Raw genomic sequence first — 17,963 nt, forward strand, 5'->3', positions numbered from 1 at the left:
AAAATCATTTGGGATAAGTTGGTAAAGGAGGTTCAATCATGTTGTTCATTTTTATAACTTCCATATGTTCAGTACTATTTATTAATACAAAATCATTCCACACTTCATCACTATTACGTCTTTTTAGCAATAAATAATCTCTTTTTCTACAAATAAGAATAAGAATGGATAGGATAGACATGAATAATAAAATGCATAAAGTGATTAATATTGTATTTTCCATTAGATTGGATGATGCTATTGTAAAGTTGAGAGAAAGAAATAGAAAAGACCCCCTTATACTTTGGTTGTGTCTATTCTATAGGATAACTCAGTCATATCATTCAATGGAAGGGTAAATGCGATGTCAAATGTCTATTGTTATCACGTTAATTCTTGTTTGATTCGCCATTGTTTATTACCTTTTCAGTATCTTCTAATGTTTCATTAATAATCTCAATTTCACCTCGAAGTTCTCTCTTCTTTTCAATCAATTGCTGTAGTAATAAATCATTCTCTGCTTTCAACTATTAAAGTGATATTTAGTATAACCCCACCTCCTTTTTCGTGATCTCTCCTTACCGTATTGAATTCTTCCTGTAACCGTGTCCTCTCCTTTTCTTTTGATTCATATATCATACTCCTAGCGATTTGCTCTGGTGTAGGAAGGACCCTTTGAAGAAGTTAATACACCAAGTTATTTGCTTAATCCTTATCTACCTTTTCTCTATTGGTGGTCTATCTTTTGCTTCTTTCATTAAATTGTCCAAATGTTGCATTTTTTCATTTAATTGATATTTTTCTTTTATTTCCTGCAGTTTGTTCTAGCAGACTATTAGCTATACATAACAAAAACTTTTTTATTATTTGCTATTTACTCTGAGTTCTGTGTCTATAAAATCTTGCGCTTGGATATGAGCGTTTTCTAACTCTTCCATTCCTTCTTTAGGTAAAATAGGTCTAAAGGCTTCTTTTACTGACTTCAAACTATGTACGTTTACAGTTCTAAATAAACGTATGCAGACAATTCATTTTTGTGTTTTTACTTGAAAGTTTTTACTGTTAGCTTAACCCATTTATCAGTCACTTCATCAAACTTTTCATTTGTTGATTTATCTTTTTTTGCTATAGGTGTAGATTCTTGTGACATTTTATACCAAAAAAAAAGCACATAATTTATTATACAAAGAAAAAAATATACGTTGTGTGACGGTTAAAGGTAAACACCAGCAGCATTGGAAGCAAAAATAGCTCCAAAACCTAGAAAAGCAGAAGCTATAATGGCAATTTGAAGTTGCTGAACAACAGATGTCTTTTTTCCTTGACTTTAGGAATAAATTAATTTTAGTATAGCACTCTATTCCTATATGAGTATGCTTACATAGCAAAAGAGCCAGCAGCAAACAGTCCAATAGATAAAGTGATATATGCTGCTAAAAAGTATAAAGAACGCGGTATAGGTGATGTAATAGGTGTTCCTGACATCCACTCGTCCTTATTTTTCATTTTAGTTCATTACTCTATGTTCATCACAACTTAGACTTACAACAATAGTCATTTTGCTCTTTTTTATTATTGGAAAAAAAGAAAGAATTCCTTACATCGGAGATGATTATTTACCCTTTTATAACTGTTAAAAGCGTGTATAAGAATCAATTAGGTTTGATTTATTACAAAAAGAAAAGAAATATGTGGGCTTTATATATTGTGTGTGTATATGCCACAGTGCATAACAAAAGAAAGTCTATCATTTTATATTTTTAATCCAATTTTAGCAAATCTTTTTGTTGTTGTTCCTCTCTTTTAATAGCTGCGTTCACTGTCTTTCTATATTCGACAGTTGCACTGGGTGGTACTCTATTATTTAAACCGAGTTGAGGAAAAGAACGTCCAAACCAACCATACTTGAAAATGAGTTCATTGGCCAAGATTTCACCAAAGCCAAGCATAACACCATTAAAAAAAGGCAAAATAAGATTAATGGCTGTTGACTTTAATAACCAAAGAAGTGTTGGGTGACTGTACCAAGGTTCACGTCGAATAAGTGTATTGTTTTCTTTGTTGTTATACTCTGACATGTCTTGAAATAAAATATTAAAAAAGAAAAAGAAAAACAAAATGGAGATACTCTAACAAAATTGAACCTCCACTAGACTTTGGCATGGTCCGATCCACTTGTTTTAAAGAAATCGGTAGAGTGTGAATTATTTCAAAAAGCTTTTAAACTATTGAAAAATGATGATTAACAATATAATATTAGTTAAAGAATATGTCAAGTACGTGATTTAACATCAAGTGACATTTGCCAAGCCAAAGATCATGAAAATACGAAAAAAAGAAAGTAGTAGAAACACGAAGTATCTCTTATTTTTTTCGTATACTCCACTATTTTTCTCTACTTCAACGAAAAGACGTAAGACTTCATTGATGATTTCTAATAAAGAATGATACGATCAGACTGTACTTTAGCAAGACCATCTGATATACAGTCCTTCATTTGGCTGTCAGATTTTTATGGCCATAAACAATAGCTTTTTTTTTTTATATCTTATCTTTTGCAATTGGCACTTTGGCGCTCATTAGACCATTCATTCACCTTGTTTAACTCAGTATAACCAATGCTATTCCAAGTCATATCGCAAGTGCTGTTAATTAGTCGAAATTCATAAACAAACAGCTTGCCATATCTACTTGCGAAAGCGAGCATAGTATAACACCTGGGTCTTTTCTGGTACAAACTGACATTGCTGTGTACTAGATTTTGATGTAAAACATATGAAGCATATTTCATAACCCTGTGGATTTTTTCATTTTTTCTAATTTTCTTCTTTGGTGTCTACTTTTTTTTTATCATCCAAAACACTATTTGATAATGCCAGTTCAAGGTGTTAATCTGGTATGATCATTTTAGGCTGGAGACATACAACAAATTTATCAGGACTGTACATTCCTCTGATTTTGTAGTTAATCTCAATTGTTTCTATGGTAACTGTAAGAAGCTTTCTCCTAGGTTATAAAAGAAGAGATAAATAGTATTTTTGAAGAATACGTGGCTTATTGAAGACATTTGAACCCTGGCATGTGAAGCAAAAGAACAATTTTTGGCCAAGGACAAACTGCTATTCCTTTTCTTTTGGACATATCATCAGAATGATGCACGATGAAATTAAATTAGTCTGTTTATAGAAAACAGCTTCAAAGAGAAGAAGGGTGCTTGAAACTGATGACCATTGCAGAGACTGAGAACAACCACAGAAAGGGTAGCAGCTGTATCTGACGTCCGCTTCGGACTCTTCTACATGACAATGAATCAAAGCTCATCAAGGAAACAAAATTGTGTAGTAGATGTATTCTATCAACTTTGTAATCTTTTTTTTTTTTTCATTCGTAGCAGACAAGACTTTTCATTTAAGGAAAAAATATCCATTTGGTTTATTGATTTGGCTATAAAGCTTATATAATAGCCAACTATAAAATCTCCATGGGCCCCAATCTACCTTTGAGCGATGCTTTAAATAAATTGACATTTATTTGTTAATAGAAAGATGCAAGCAAGGTTTAAGTCTTGCGAGGAATAATACGGTATTTGCAAGGCAAAGGCTTACACATGATACCTTCCTCAACACAGCCATCCAGATCAAGCTTCACATGTTGGCCTTGTGAATCAAGTTCTGTTTCGATCGTAAACTTGGAAAAGAAACGAACAAAGAAATTGAACACTTCTTTTTCAGCCTGCGTACATCAAAACGACCTTTAGTTTTCTTTGCTCGCTACTTTTTTTTTTTTTTATTTACCAAATGGATCCCAGGACAGATTCTTCTTCCCCAACCAAATCCAAAGTGATCTCTATCCTCGATTTTTGTATTGGCTGCAGCTCCCATTCTGTTGGTGTTGTTCAAGAATCGCTCTGGTATAAATTCATCTGGGTCTTTATAAAAGTCTGGATTCTTGTGCATCGCAGCCATACTGCTGATTAAAATAGTGCCCTTGGGGATAAGATAGCCACTGACTGTGACGTCCTCGGAAGCCATATGGACGACACCAAAGTTTGTCGCTGGACGAAATCGCATGACTTCTTTTTGAACACAGACAGAATACGGAAGGTCATCACGGTCTTGGTTGAAGCGTGGTATGGCTCCTGGAGTATGTTTTGATTTCCACTGATCAAGCTCTCTTGCCAATTTGGTCTGAACCTCTGGCATTTGAGAAAGGATGGCAAAGGTCCAATAAAGCGTAGTAGCCACTGTATCTGCGCCGGCAATGACCAGGTCACCTGATTGAAATAGAATAGTGTTAGGTTCACAGAAAATGAGGTTTCTATTTTGCATACTTGTGAAAACAAGAACATCGTCATCATCAATAAGGCCTTCCTCTTTCATTTGGTACAAATCTTTCACCAGCGAATGCTGCTCTTTCTCTAAAGCGTTCTTAATGAGCTTTGTGAAAAGACCATCACGATATATTTTGATAGAATCACGCATCTTGCTTTCTATGCCGGTCAATAGATCTGTCCAAGTCAACATGGGAAGAAAAGAACCAATGTCACCCGCAGGACCAGCGAAGATCATGACATCATTAATGGCCCTGTGCATTGTTTTGAAGTCTGGAGTATCAACAGACTCAAATCGAGTGGCCAAGACCAGGGTAAGGACAACATTCAGCGATGTCAATTGGAGCTCTTTGAATGGGTCTAGTGCTTCTCCCGATTCAGAGTACTTGGCAAATCGATCGATCAATTGCTCAACTTCAGCTTCTAAAACATCGCTGAATTTATCTACAGATCCTGGGCTTAGGATGGTAGTAGCTATTTGTTATCATGAAAGAAAGGGGGGATGAAGAAGTCTGTTGCTTGTGTGTTCTACTGTCTTACCTGCTTTTCTCTTGTTTTTCCATAAATGGTTGGTTTGAGCCAAGACAAGACCTCTAACTAAGGTCTGTATAAATTCTTTTATTGGAAAGTGTAATGTCTTTTACCTATTGTGTCTACTGTACATTTCGATTAAAAATCGATGATAAGGTCTGGAAGAGGTACTACTGCCTGCCTTGACAAAGATTTCATGGGCCAAAAGAGGATCACTGATCATGAACCATAATTGATTTCCCATGCGTAGCTTATAAATAGGACCTGTCTCTTTATGCCACCGTGTGATTTGTTTGGATGGAGACTTTCCCAATCCAAGCATATGGCCTGTAGATGAAATACATCATTGAGTGATAAAAAAAGAAGAATGGTTTGTGGTGTATTTACCAAAGATAGGCCAATTAGTCGCATTATGTGGAAAGGGTACTTCGATAATTCCCTTCTTTTCGTCTGATCTTGCTCTTTTCGATAAATAAATAATAGAAAGTAGGGCAGCACTGGCAGGTATTATAATGAAAGCATTTTCCTTCCACTTGTTGATGTCCATCCTTTGGTAAGGAAAAAAAATTTAGTGTAAGGAAGATTAAAGCAAGGTCTACAAAAAATTATTTATATCGTTTTAAAATAAAAAAAAAGGGAGCTAGTAAACATTACACAACCCATGATAAAAGGATCATGTTACTGTTCAACATGGTTACTGTGCTCTGTAATACATTTGCTAGAAAAATATGCAGCTTGCGTTTATAGCAAGCAAAACATATGCTAATTTTTTTTAATGGTTTACTCTTATTACATAAGAAGCTTGGTCATAGTTTGATGCTTGCTTGGGTTAAAAGTATCAAAATCGTTTCCACAAACTCTTTTCTAATTGTAATTTGTGAGATAAATGATATAATTTCAAAATAGTAAAAGATGGCGCTCAGCAAAACAATCAAAGGCAACAAGTACTGTCTGTGCCAAATAGTAGGTCTTTTAAAACAAGCGGCAAATTTTAAAATTCCAATTTGCCCAGCCAAATGTCATGTTGTCGAAAAGAGAACAAAATTTACCTTATCCCATGGTATTGAAGGGTATCTGATTATTTTTAAAAAAGACAGCATTTTTAAAAAAAAAGGGACAAATATTTTGCCTGGAACGGATAAAGAGTATATGTTACTATCAATTTTTAGTCGATTACAATTTCGAATAAAAAAAAAGCGCATATACCACTTCGTCTGTCCTTCAATATCGGTACTGGTTACCGTTTCACAAACAAACATTTATTGAGCACTTTGTCACAAAGTCTTGAATAAATAGTGTTTATAATAACTTTGTATTTAACGCTAGTCTTGTTTTTATTATTCTAATACAAGCTATTATTAATCACTTGTATACATATTCTTCTGGATCAATTGACTAGCAGTGTTTATCACAGCGGTCTTTGAGTTCATTAAAGATGATATGTTGGCAGCAAATTGCTTTAGTTCAGAAGGAGTGGTTGGACTCTTTAATGCGCAATTTTTTTTTTAAAAAAAAAAGCTTTTGCAGCTTTGATTTCAGCAAAAGTTTCGAGAAATAGAAGCGACTTTTTTTTATTTATGGACTTTACAACAATATGCTTACCAACGAATCTCACGACAAAAAAAGAAGGATGATCCATCCTTTTAGTGTGCGTATTCAAGACATGCCATAATTGAGTGATACTGATAGGGTATATAAAGTGTCAGTCTCAGTCATCAAGACATAAACAACATAAGAATAAAAGCGCTTACCTCCGAAAAGTAAAGCAATCATCGATTGCAGCCTAGTTCTGCTTCCTTTTCAGAAGAGAACAGCAAGAATTTTATTTACAGTGTAGAATTGACTGTTGTTTAGAAAGGCTTAATGAAGCCGGGAGTATGACTATATCCATAAATGAAAGACCAGATAGCGAGACAATAGGAGTTTTTTCTTTTTTTACGCATGTTGTTTTTAAACTGAAAGGAAAAAAAAAAAAAAAAAAAAAAAAAAAAAAACGATGAATAAACAAAACAAGTCTTCCATTCACTCTTTTTAAATGTCTTCTTTTCTTGGAACACGACGCGTACCCTTGTTTTATCATTTTTTATCTTATCAAGTCAGTTATGATGCAAAAATTGATTGTTCTTTAGCATTTGCTTGAAGCAACTTATCCAAAAAGAGGATAAGGTATAAATGTAACTCTCTCATTAAAGTTCAAAACTACGTCTGCCTCTTCTATATGCTTGGCAAAGAAGCAAAGTGATGCCCCTTTTTTTTGTAGCTTTCTAGAAGAAACCTGAAATAAGATTTACCTTCTCAGGGTTTGAACATTTATCACACTTTTTTTTTTAGTTTAATGTTGGACAACAAAAAAGCTTTATGTAGTGTACTTCATATCTCTTTCTATTATTTAATATGGTCTTGGTGTTCTTCTTTCTCAGCTCTTTCTCAGTTTCAACGTTAATATCGTTGATACTGTTGGCACAAGATGAAGTTTTAGATTTTACTTGTATAGTTAAATCATGCTTTATTTTCCCAAAGAAAAACAAAACAAAGTAAAATGATAAAGACTAGTAAACTTCGACTATATCACAATTGGTATGATAGATCAAAAGGCTATTGTAAAAGAGGATGGCAAAATGTTTCTAATCAGCTCTCCTTTAGTCTCTTGTACCGATATATCGCCATCTGTATTCATTAAAAACCCGTGACTACACAGGAGAAGGAGCGTGTTAAACACCTTAAAGCCATAGTTGCAGACGTAAAAAAAAGTCTGGAAAACGCACACTTGTATACTTTTATCTCTTTTCAATAAACTAGTTTAAGCACTTTGAACTCAACAACTATTCGTCAGAATGAATGGTCTTTGTTGATGGCTTCATTGACTTTGTCTGATCTCTTTAAATCATGTCAACCTTTTAGACGTTTGAATCTGTCTTTGGGTAATTACTCTCCACTATCAAAAGCTCGATGTTGACAAGTCAATATTAGGACCTGTTACGATGAGACACAACAGGCGAATACTTTAGTTTTTTTAACGAGTATTCTCATTTTCTAAAGTGATAGGACTCGTCAATACTTGAAAAAAAAATTCGAAAAGGAAATTGCTTTATAAAATTTTGTCGAAGGTAAAAAAAAAAAAAAAAAAAAAAAAAAAAGCATGAGTCTCACTGAGTCCTACGGGCCATATACTGTCCTATATCTTGTCTGTATCAGTAGTCAATTGAATTAGACTTTACACCACCAGAAAATTCAATGATTGCAGGTGTCAACTTGCTGTTTTCAGGACAGAAACCAACAGTGTCCCACTTGATTTTATATATCGAGCTAATTCTCCTTTCGAATCTGTTTTAAACGATGCGTATTATTATGATGACCTTTTAGCCTCTGTATTCTTTAACATCCAAGTTGCAAAAGAGATCATGCTGAATTTTTTTTTTTTTAAAAAAAAAAAGTCAATTGTGGTGCGCACAGCAGTTGATCTTTCTAGACGCTTTTGGGAGAGCGGGTTTCTTGGCGTTTGAATGACATATAAAAGATATGCAAGTAAGAGGTCTTGCAAATGCTCAGCCATGTTTTCAACAAACACAAGATCCTGGTGTAAATAATGATATCATTTTTTTGATTATGTTTTCACGTACTGAATTTATTAGAGATCTCGGTGATGAAGGGCCACTGGATATTTTATTTGATCACTTTTAGCAAGGGAGGAGATGTTGAATAAGTTGGTTTCATTTGCCTCTCTATTTCTTTAGGTGATCAACCTTTAAGAGTTCATATTTTGAGTATTTAAATCTAATATTTACGGGTACGAGTGATAAAATAGGCATGGATCACTCATCCTTTTAAAATACAGTCCAATCAATACTACCCTGTCACAGATCAAAGTATCCCACTCGTTTGATTCGATTGGTTGGTTATTGGATCAATTATAAGATGACAACTTTTGTGTTGGTATCATTCTTGCGACTGACTGGTCGATTTCAACATGTCTCTATAAAAATGAATACTTGAGCCATAGCAAAATACAAACAAGCACTCTTCCCTTTTTATTATAAAATAAAATTCTGATACACAAACTATGTGAACATTATAAATGCATATGGAGTGTTGTTGAATTCCCGAGTGGTTTCAGTTTGTGGATTGTTCATGTCTCGTTATCATGCCACAGTCCCTTTTCTCAGTCATCTTTATATTTTGTGATATTGACTTGTGTAGTCGATTAAAAGTAAGATAGGATTGCACTTGTTTATTGAACACGATCTACAACTTGTTTTATAAAATTGACAATTGTAAGACCAAGTTGAAAAAAAAAAAGTCAAATGACTAGAGTTGTCTTTGTATAGTAATAAGCCTATAGCACATCGTATTCGATAGACAAAGTGATACGATCTGAATCTTGCAAGAATCGAATGATAGTTTCTCTTGAATTCCGTATAGTCCTTTAACACTGTATCCCTATTTTCAATGCCATGGTTCGTTGTATGCATTAAACTGTTTAGCTGAGCATGTAAGAAAATAGTACAACCCATATGATTCAACACCTGATACTTGTACTAGGAATAAGGTTTAAGTTTTTTAAAAGATCTCCCCCCTTTTACTTGCTTTAGAAAATTTAAAAATTGAACAAATTGAATTTCCCTTTTTTAAATCTATTTCACTGCGCTGAATGGAGTGCAACCATTTGACTTTCTTTTCAAAATGTCATGCAAAAGCCTTGATGTTATAATTAGTTTTATTGCCATCCAAAAAGGTGGTTGAGTAAAATAGAACAATGATTAGTAAAGTTTCTTTCTTTTTTTTTTTTTTTTCCTAATCGCGTCTTTTGGAAGAGGGCAATCAAGTTTCAATTTGATAAGCTCTTTGATATCCAATCAAAATAAAGAATTTTTTTTTTTACCAAAGAAAGTTATTATTTTATACAAAGAATAGACGTGTAGTAAAATGGATGAATTCCATTGTTTCAATACACAATCCTATGTTGATTCGAATCTTACAAAGTAAAAATAAAAAAAAAAAAAGAAAAAAAAAAAAAAAGGAGAGAGAGAGAGAGGTCTGTGCGAGTGACCATGGGCGGCATTTAATTTGATTGGTACAACGAAATCAGTGTGCATTTTATTTTATAGACCATTTAAAATGATACACTTCATACATGTTAAACATCATTCGAGAAAGAGACATGGTGTATTAAGAAAAGAAGGGTTGATGAAAAAAAAAAAAAAAATAGATGAAAGATTTCGTGGCCTGTTTTTTGATGGTTGATTTGCTTATTTTATTCATTTGAATTCTTTTTGCACTTTTTTGTTCATAGAAGATTTAGAAGGATCCAGTCTTTCTATGACAGATGCTTTACCATTTTGGATGGACATCTTTCAGCGTGGACTTGGATTTGAATTTTCATTGGATGAAAAAAAAAAAAGTCAAACGTTGCCATTTTGTATTACCGAATATCCATCTTTTATTTACTATTTTACCTGGTAACCGGGTATCAACATGTCCCCACATGTTTCAATTGATTGGATACATAACTCAAACAAGACAAAGGCAGTGAAATGGATTTGATATAAATAGCCATCCTCTTCCTTTCTTTCTTTTTCACTTGTTCATCCTTTTTTATTTTCCATGTCCCTTCCTAATAGTGATCACAAGACGATTCAGATCACTGAAGAAGTCAATCATGATCAACTCGCTTTGGATGCTCTCGAACGTCGTCGTGCTGCTTTAGATGAGGTACAGTGAATAGTTGTATTCAATTCATTTTATTGATTTCATTAGATTGACAATGCAAAATTTGGCTGGTTCCATATTCGTGCTTGTATCGTTTCTGGTATTGGTTTCTTTACTGATTCTTATGATATCTTTGCAATCAATTTGGTTTCAATCATGATTGGTTATGTTTACTTTCAAGAGAATGGTAACAAGACGCCTCATGATGTGGACACGGCCATCAAAGTGTCTTGTTCGGTCGGTACTGTGATCGGTCAACTGTTGTTTGGTTATTTAGCAGATCGTGTGGGAAGAAAGAGAATGTATGGTGTTGAGTTGATGATCATCATCATTGGTACCATCGGTCAAACACTGGTCGGTAATGGTCCTGCTGCTTCCTTTTGGGGTGTGATCACCTTCTGGCGTGTCTTGGTCGGTATCGGTATCGGTGGTGACTATCCTCTGTCTTCTGTCATCACCTCTGAATTTGCTACCACCAAACATCGTGGTGCCATGATGGCCGCCGTCTTTGCCATGCAAGGTTTCGGTCAACTCACTGCTGGTCTCGTCGGCTTGATCGTCACCGCCGCTTTCCAGAATGCCATCAGAGCCGATCAAACCAAGTTGGATTATGTCTGGCGTATCGTCATCGGTCTCGGTGCTATTCCTGGTGTCTGTGCTCTCTATTATCGTCTGACGATTCCCGAAACACCTCGTTTCACGATCGATGTCGAACAAAAGATTGAAAAGGGTATTCAAGACGCCAAGGCATTTATCGAAAAAGGTGCTTCTTCGGGTGATTACACTGATAATTCCGCCATCGCCCGTGTCGAAACCTCTCCCAAGGCATCTTGGGCTGATTTCTGTGCTCACTTTGGCAAGTGGGAAAATGGCAAGGTCCTCTTTGGTGCTGCTTATTCTTGGTTCGCTCTGGACGTGGCCTGGTACGGTCTCGGTCTGAATAACTCGATCATCTTGTCCAACATTGGATTCGGTGGCTCGGGTGATCCCTATACGGCCGTCTTCCGTGTCTGTGTGGGTAATGTGATCATCAACTTGCTTGGCTCTGTTCCTGGCTATTGGGTCTCTGTCTTCACCATTGATAAATTGGGTCGAAAGACGATTCAAATCATGGGCTTCATCGTGTTGACTGTCATGTTTGTCATCCTTGGTTTTGCTTATGACAAAATCCTTGCTACCTCCAACGCTCTCTTCATCTTTCTCTATACTGTCACTCAACTCTTCTTCAACTTTGGTCCAAACACGACTACCTTTATCGTTCCCGGTGAATGTTTCCCTACTCGTTACAGATCCACTGCTCACGGTATCTCTGCTGCCTCTGGTAAGCTGGGTTCTATCATTGCTCAAGTCGGTTTTGGTCTCTTGAAGGACATTGGTGGATCAAACAAGTGGATCAACCATTTACTTCAAATCTTTGCTTTCTTTATGCTCACCGGTGTCTTTTCTTCTTTCTTGATTCCTGAAACCAAAGGAAAGTCTCTTGAAGAATTATCTGGTGAACTCCCTCCTAGAGAAAAGATCGATGAACACGTCAAGGATGTTTACTAATCACACATACACTCTTTATTTATAATCCCCCTTTTTTTTATTAGAAAAATTTATGATCACAATAAATTCTTTAAACTATAATATTTTTAATTCATGAACCATCTTTTTTTTTTGTATGTACTGTACTGTGTGAAACGGAGTTTTTTTTTTTTTTTTTTTTTTTTTTTTTTATTTTTGCTTGTTCTTCTTTTGTAATGAACTATTCACCCAGTGCCAACTGGCCTTCAGGAACCACACGTTCTTCTCTAGTTTCAACCTACAGCTCAACAGTATCAGCAGAGACAACAACACCTTATTCTAAAACTCTCTCTAAACTCATTGATCGATTTGATCTTTTTAATTATCAGCAAGATCTCGAAGAAGCAGCAGGACAGCAGCAAGGTCTTTTAGAGAAATATAACCTTATTCTTACAAGGTCTTCATAATCTGTAAAATCACGTCTCATTCTAACTTTTTTCTTATCAACAGTCAAAACGACCCTTCTATTGTACCAGACGAAAATAGTATTGTAAATAGCATTCATGACGATTGTAATGTAGATTGAAAACATCAATCACTTTATGTTAATATACTTTATAGTAAAACAAAAACAGCAAAATTCAGAAAAAGCGTTTCGATTTGCACATTTGTATAACAAGTTATCTTCAACTGTAAATAATAAGACAATAATCCTTTGAATCCCAAAACCAACTCACATAAACATAGCAACGACTCAGCAAGAAGCGATCTATTCTTTACTTGCTATCACTCTTAAAAAACTTACCAACAGATCCACAGCAAGAAACTACCATGACTGTAAATATACACAGAGAACGAAAGAGAGGTCCATCTAACAACAGATATCTATAGCCAACAAGGAGTCACAGTCCAATGTCTTTTGGCTCCTCTGGTCTGCCAAACATCGAACAAGACATGGAGCCCTTTCAACTGCCAGTCTCTAGACCGAGTGAAGCGGATATACATGATTCACCCAGAAATTTACGAAGAAGGATCGCGAGAGAGTCATCAAGTGATATCACCGATCCGCCTGCAATACAACTGGCCAAAGCAAAAGCCTCTTACAGACCAGATGGTAAAATGAAAACCAAAAAAGAAAAGATGCTAAACTACCCTCTTTCTCTAGTATCCGAATCCGATATATTACGCGATCTTATCTTTATTTTTCAGGGTATTGATGGACAGTACATCAAATTGAATCCAACCACAGATGAATACCTGATTGACAAACAACTCCTTTGCGTATCAGAACCCACTGAGCAACTCATCTACCGATTGACCGAGACTGGATGGCTCTATACACACATTAAATCATTTATAGAGGAGAACATGAATCTGAACAGGAGCGGACTCGTCGGACAGTCACTCTGTGCAGCCATTCAGGATGAGCTGACGGATTATTATAAATTGATTGCTATTCTAGAGGCCCAAGTGGAAAAGCAGCTTGCTCAAAAGAGTCGAGTGATCAGTGATCAGAGCTTGACGTTGAAAAGGCTATTGGTCTGGATGGAAGACGCCAACAACAAGTTGAGATTGATGAGCATGCTTGTGGATGCCTCTCAAGGTACAAAAGAAGAAACAAAGACAGAAAAGGACTGAATGCGTTCTTCATAGGTCATAAGGGAGGAGCACTGGTGAGCGCTCTACATAACCATACAAAACATGGTGATCCTTTTATCAGACAATTCATCACAAACATACTACAGACAATATCCAAACCGTTCTATCACATGCTGCAACGTTGGGTCTATGAAGGTGAACTAGACGATCCTCACAAGGAGTTCTTTGTTGCTTGTGATCTGACCGTGCCTGAAGAAAACCTTTGGCAGCATAAATACTCCATACGCGAAGACATGCTGCCCTCCTTCCTTTCCAAAGAGCTCGCACAAAAGGTATTCTCTATCGGTAAATCCTTGAACTTTATTCGTTACAGCTGTCATGAACGTGTGGATCCATATGATGTCATCCACCGTACCAAAGACATTTTCAAATATGGAGAAACACTAGCCGTTGAAAGAGCGATTGATGTCATCTATCTGGACACAAGCCAATCTTTGCTGAATTTGTTAAAGACAAAATACAAACTCATGGATCATTTGCGTGCCCTAAAACGATATTTGCTACTCGGACAAGGTGACTTTATCCAGTGCTTGATGGATGTGCTAGGGTACAAAAGAAACTACTTTTATCTGCTCCTCTCATCCCCCCCCCCTTTTTTTTTTCCTTAGCCTTCAATTAAATAAGCCTGCAAACACGTTATATCGTCATAATCTGACCAGCCTACTGGAAACAACCATACGTTCATCCAATGCTCAATACGATCAGCCAGAGATATTGAGACGGCTGGACGTTCGGCTACTTGAGATACAAAAGGACGATTTGGGCTGGGATGTGTTCACGCTGGACTATCATGTGGATACACCCATCAATACGGTGATCAATCCACATGCGATGGTTCAGTACCTTCAAATCTTCAATTTCCTTTGGCGTCTAAAACGAATGGAATACACCCTGTCCGCTTCTTGGAGACAGTGCGGGAAATCCAATCGAGAGTTCTCACAGCTTTCCAACCTCACACAAGACCTCCATCAAGCTCAAATGACGATCCAGAGAATGATTCATTTTATATACCAACTACAACATTATGTATTGTTTGAAGTACTCGAGTGTTCTTGGAAGAAGCTGGAGAACGATATCGAAAAGTGCAGTATTGATTTGGATTCTATCATTAAAGCCCACACGAATTACTTGCGAGAAATCACTGAAAAAGGGTTTCTTAGTGGACTAAAGGAAAAGGCATTAGCTGAAAGACTGGATGATCTCTTCAGCTGCATATTAAACTACAAAGCTGTACTGGACCATTTGCATGGATATGCCTCCAGTGAATTGGTCAAACGGCACAGTCAACACGCTCTTGAAGACAACCAGGAAAGATTGGAAAAGATCAGACGTCACCATCAGGAAATCGAAGGTGCCTTTACAACCCAAGTCTTGCAATTTTTAGACATCTTAAAGTCATACCACGATGAAGATCTGAGATCTTTATCCATACGATTGGATTACAATGATTTCTATTCTTCTACTTCTTCATAAATAAACATGTTTGCATGATGAGCTGGCCCCCTTTTATACACCTTTAAATACCCTTCAGTGTGTCAAGTCTTCAGTCCCAATCACACTTTGGTTCGTGATAACCAAGCGACTCGTTTGAATCGCTTGATCTTCTGGACAGATAGCTGGTAAATGCTCTATAGGTTCAGGTCAGTGTAGGCGTGATCTCTCGAGGTGACTCGCTGTCCACAGACAACAGTCAACTGCATGCGATGAAGAGGACAAAGAGGGTCCGGTTGATTGATTTGATGTTCGATTTGGCATGAGGCACTGTAAAGCAAGGTGTAGTATGTTGGATGTCTTGCATGTTCCAAAAAGGACTAAGCCATCTGTCCTCTTTAGAGATCAGTAGTCATCCCAATGTCTTTCTTCTCAGCAACTGTCTTCATTTGTTATCAAGTCACCATGATAGCCGTTAAGAATGAGAAATCGATAGCGTCAGCAAGTACAATCCACTCCACAACTCTCCCTGGAATTAGACGAGTACATCTTCTCGAGAGGTGCCAAAAAGTGAAGTGGCGAATGGTTAGGAGGAGTTTCGTTTGTGAAGATAGTTTGAAAGGAACATTTGGGATGATGGAAACCCCCGTCTATTTTTATATCAACCAACGGCATCTTTCAAGTGATTGAATGACATATTGCATAGTCAAAAGGTAATCAAAGGTCTTGGGTAAACAAACCGTCATGCATTTTCCTTCCTAACAAAAAAAAAACGCATCTAGTTTATGCTGCACGTTAGCTATCATGTATCTCATCAACAGACTTGATTCTAGCATTTGCTTTCTGACCTTCCCTCTAATTTTGTCTTTTTCATCTACTTTTACATGGCATGCTTTGTGTTATTCCAACACACACGCACTCTAAAACAGCTCTAACGCGTTGCTAAAGGTTGTTCCTCTTTATAAAAAGTAAATATGAGCCCATCCCAATGACTTTATTGCTCTTCTCTTTGTTTTCTTGCCCCCTTTCCCTTTCTACTTTCTTTTACTCCTTTGCATTTGATCATTCATTCGGCCCTTTCACTTGTTCTCCTGACTGTTAATTTTCCTTTGTCATCATCAAATTGTTTCACACTGTGCTTCTAACAATCAATAAAACTGAAAACTGTATTATCGTGTCACATTCGGTTTCAAAACGATTACACGTGGTTGTAACAAGAATGATAGCAATCAAGCTCAAACAAACATTGTAAGTTCATTGTTATGAGCTTATATGACATTTACTGTTTTATTCTAAAAAGACACATACACTCAGAATAATGATGTCTCTCTTGGCCTGAGCTTCTAAACTCTAATTTGCTGATTTCAAAATCTTGTAAAATCTGTAACTGCAAGGTCTTTTTATAGAAAAAATGACGTAAAACATGATTATTGGGGAAATTTGCTTTTCATTGCAAGCGTTTTGTTGGAAAAAAAAAATCTCTTTTTTGGACATATGCAAGTGCATAAAACTACAAATCTCGTTGTGCACAAGTATTTCTTTTCTCATTTTTGAACATGACAAATCAATCACCGCATCCCAATCAGTTATCACCTCGCAGTAAACATTCCATGTCTGCCTTTCAGTGGCCAATCTCGCCTTCGTCTCAATCTTCCACTGAAATTAGCCTCAAAGAAATACTAGATCGTCACGGCGACAATCCTGAATTATTGAAATGTATCTTGCGAGCCAAAACTGAAGAAGACAAGGTAAACTATTTGTTTATTTGCATAATAAAACTCTAAAATTGCATTATCAGAAAAAAGCTGCTAGAGATACCCTGAAGGCTGAAGAAGCTCGTATTCAACTTCGGCATATGGATCTGGAGTTAGCAAGAGAACAATCGAAATCGAGAACAGCGGCACCACAACCACCACAGCCACAATCACAACCGCCCTATGTATACGGGCTTGCTCCGGTTCAGCAGCAGGTACTTGCCCGATTCAATTACCCCCCACAGCCACCACCACAGCAACAGCAACAACAGCATTATCGACCGCCACCCTCTCCAGCCATTCCATATCCTCACTCAGCTCATCCGCTCTGTCCTCCGTCTTCTTCAAGTGATTATTGCTTACCGTCCTCTAATAACGAAGAGCGACCTCCATTAAAACGTCATCGGTTTTCTATATCCAACGAAGCAGAGCAACAAGATAAGCTATCTCACAATAAAGTCATGGAAGCACTGAAAGCGAAAATCCAAAGAGGCAGCAGCAATAACCCCCCATCCCCCCTGTCAACAAGCAAAGATACCAAAAAGAAAAAGCTGCCTTCTCGTCCAGCAGTCAAGGTCGACGCACCAAACCAGTCACCCTCTTCAGACTCACCAAGATCTGCAAAACCAACTTTACCTCCAATTGACACTAGCCTAGGCAGAATAGATCAACCCACGGGATCAGAGGAAAGCAGCACCGGTAGTACCAACACAGACAGTCATAAGGAGTCACCTGTGCTTCAAAAATGTTCTGGCTCACTGACACCTCCTGAATGAAGTAACAAATAAAAAACATCAATAAAATACCTTTCTTGCTTCATTCGTTTTTTCTTTGAATGCTTTGAGAATGTACACTGCTTCTTTGACCTAAACATGTTCATGTCACTGTTTTTCAATAGAAAGAAAAGTATTGGTTCTCGTTGGGTTTTTTTTTATTGCAACATACCTTTGTAGCCATCGTCCATATGTAAGCGCGTCTTTTAAATGGGTATAAAAGTAAACAACCCTTATCTCACTGGACAGGAGAGCAGGAGAACATCACGTGTTTCAATAGGTAATCACAGGTTG

At 36.7% G+C, this 17,963-nt stretch overlaps 7 protein-coding genes across 7 annotated transcripts; 3 read left to right on the forward strand and 4 right to left on the reverse strand.

Annotated features, from left to right (window-relative positions):
* Positions 1-113: 113 nt before the first annotated feature.
* Positions 114-1,129, reverse strand: RO3G_01665 (uncharacterized protein; the record flags this gene model as incomplete). Its single annotated transcript, XM_067656256.1, has 7 exons — positions 114-146; positions 283-354; positions 402-506; positions 562-652; positions 700-803; positions 858-984; positions 1,026-1,129. 7 exons carry the CDS (start codon positions 1,127-1,129, stop codon positions 114-116), a joined length of 636 nt encoding a protein of 211 aa, XP_067512357.1.
* A 610-nt stretch (positions 1,130-1,739) lies between these two features.
* RO3G_01666 (uncharacterized protein) lies at positions 1,740-2,057 on the reverse strand (the record flags this gene model as incomplete). Its single annotated transcript, XM_067656257.1, has 1 exon — positions 1,740-2,057. One exon carries the CDS (start codon positions 2,055-2,057, stop codon positions 1,740-1,742), a length of 318 nt encoding a protein of 105 aa, XP_067512358.1.
* Positions 2,058-4,231: 2,174 nt separating this feature from the next.
* Positions 4,232-5,387, reverse strand: RO3G_01667 (uncharacterized protein; the record flags this gene model as incomplete). Its single annotated transcript, XM_067656258.1, has 5 exons — positions 4,232-4,252; positions 4,326-4,783; positions 4,850-4,902; positions 4,954-5,167; positions 5,228-5,387. Coding segments are annotated over 5 exons (906 nt in total), but the record flags the coding sequence as incomplete, so codon positions are not given.
* A 5,054-nt stretch (positions 5,388-10,441) lies between these two features.
* Positions 10,442-12,094, forward strand: RO3G_01668 (phosphate:H+ symporter; the record flags this gene model as incomplete). The annotated part of the gene is made up of 2 exons (XM_067656259.1): positions 10,442-10,549; positions 10,595-12,094. The coding sequence occupies 2 exons, from the start codon at positions 10,442-10,444 to the stop codon at positions 12,092-12,094; spliced, it is 1,608 nt and encodes a 535-aa protein (XP_067512360.1).
* A 343-nt stretch (positions 12,095-12,437) lies between these two features.
* RO3G_01669 (uncharacterized protein) lies at positions 12,438-12,539 on the reverse strand (the record flags this gene model as incomplete). Its single annotated transcript, XM_067656260.1, has 1 exon — positions 12,438-12,539. One exon carries the CDS (start codon positions 12,537-12,539, stop codon positions 12,438-12,440), a length of 102 nt encoding a protein of 33 aa, XP_067512361.1.
* Positions 12,540-12,883: 344 nt separating this feature from the next.
* RO3G_01670 (uncharacterized protein) lies at positions 12,884-15,184 on the forward strand (the record flags this gene model as incomplete). Its single annotated transcript, XM_067656261.1, has 5 exons — positions 12,884-12,889; positions 12,944-13,166; positions 13,218-13,655; positions 13,706-14,258; positions 14,320-15,184. The coding sequence occupies 5 exons, from the start codon at positions 12,884-12,886 to the stop codon at positions 15,182-15,184; spliced, it is 2,085 nt and encodes a 694-aa protein (XP_067512362.1).
* A 1,568-nt stretch (positions 15,185-16,752) lies between these two features.
* Positions 16,753-17,672, forward strand: RO3G_01671 (uncharacterized protein; the record flags this gene model as incomplete). Its single annotated transcript, XM_067656262.1, has 2 exons — positions 16,753-16,890; positions 16,941-17,672. The coding sequence occupies 2 exons, from the start codon at positions 16,753-16,755 to the stop codon at positions 17,670-17,672; spliced, it is 870 nt and encodes a 289-aa protein (XP_067512363.1).
* Positions 17,673-17,963: the final 291 nt, after the last annotated feature.

Source organism: Rhizopus delemar, genomic scaffold (assembly GCF_000149305.1).
Source record: "Rhizopus delemar RA 99-880 supercont3.1 genomic scaffold, whole genome shotgun sequence".
Classification (NCBI taxonomy): Eukaryota; Fungi; Mucoromycota; class Mucoromycetes; order Mucorales; family Rhizopodaceae; genus Rhizopus; species Rhizopus delemar.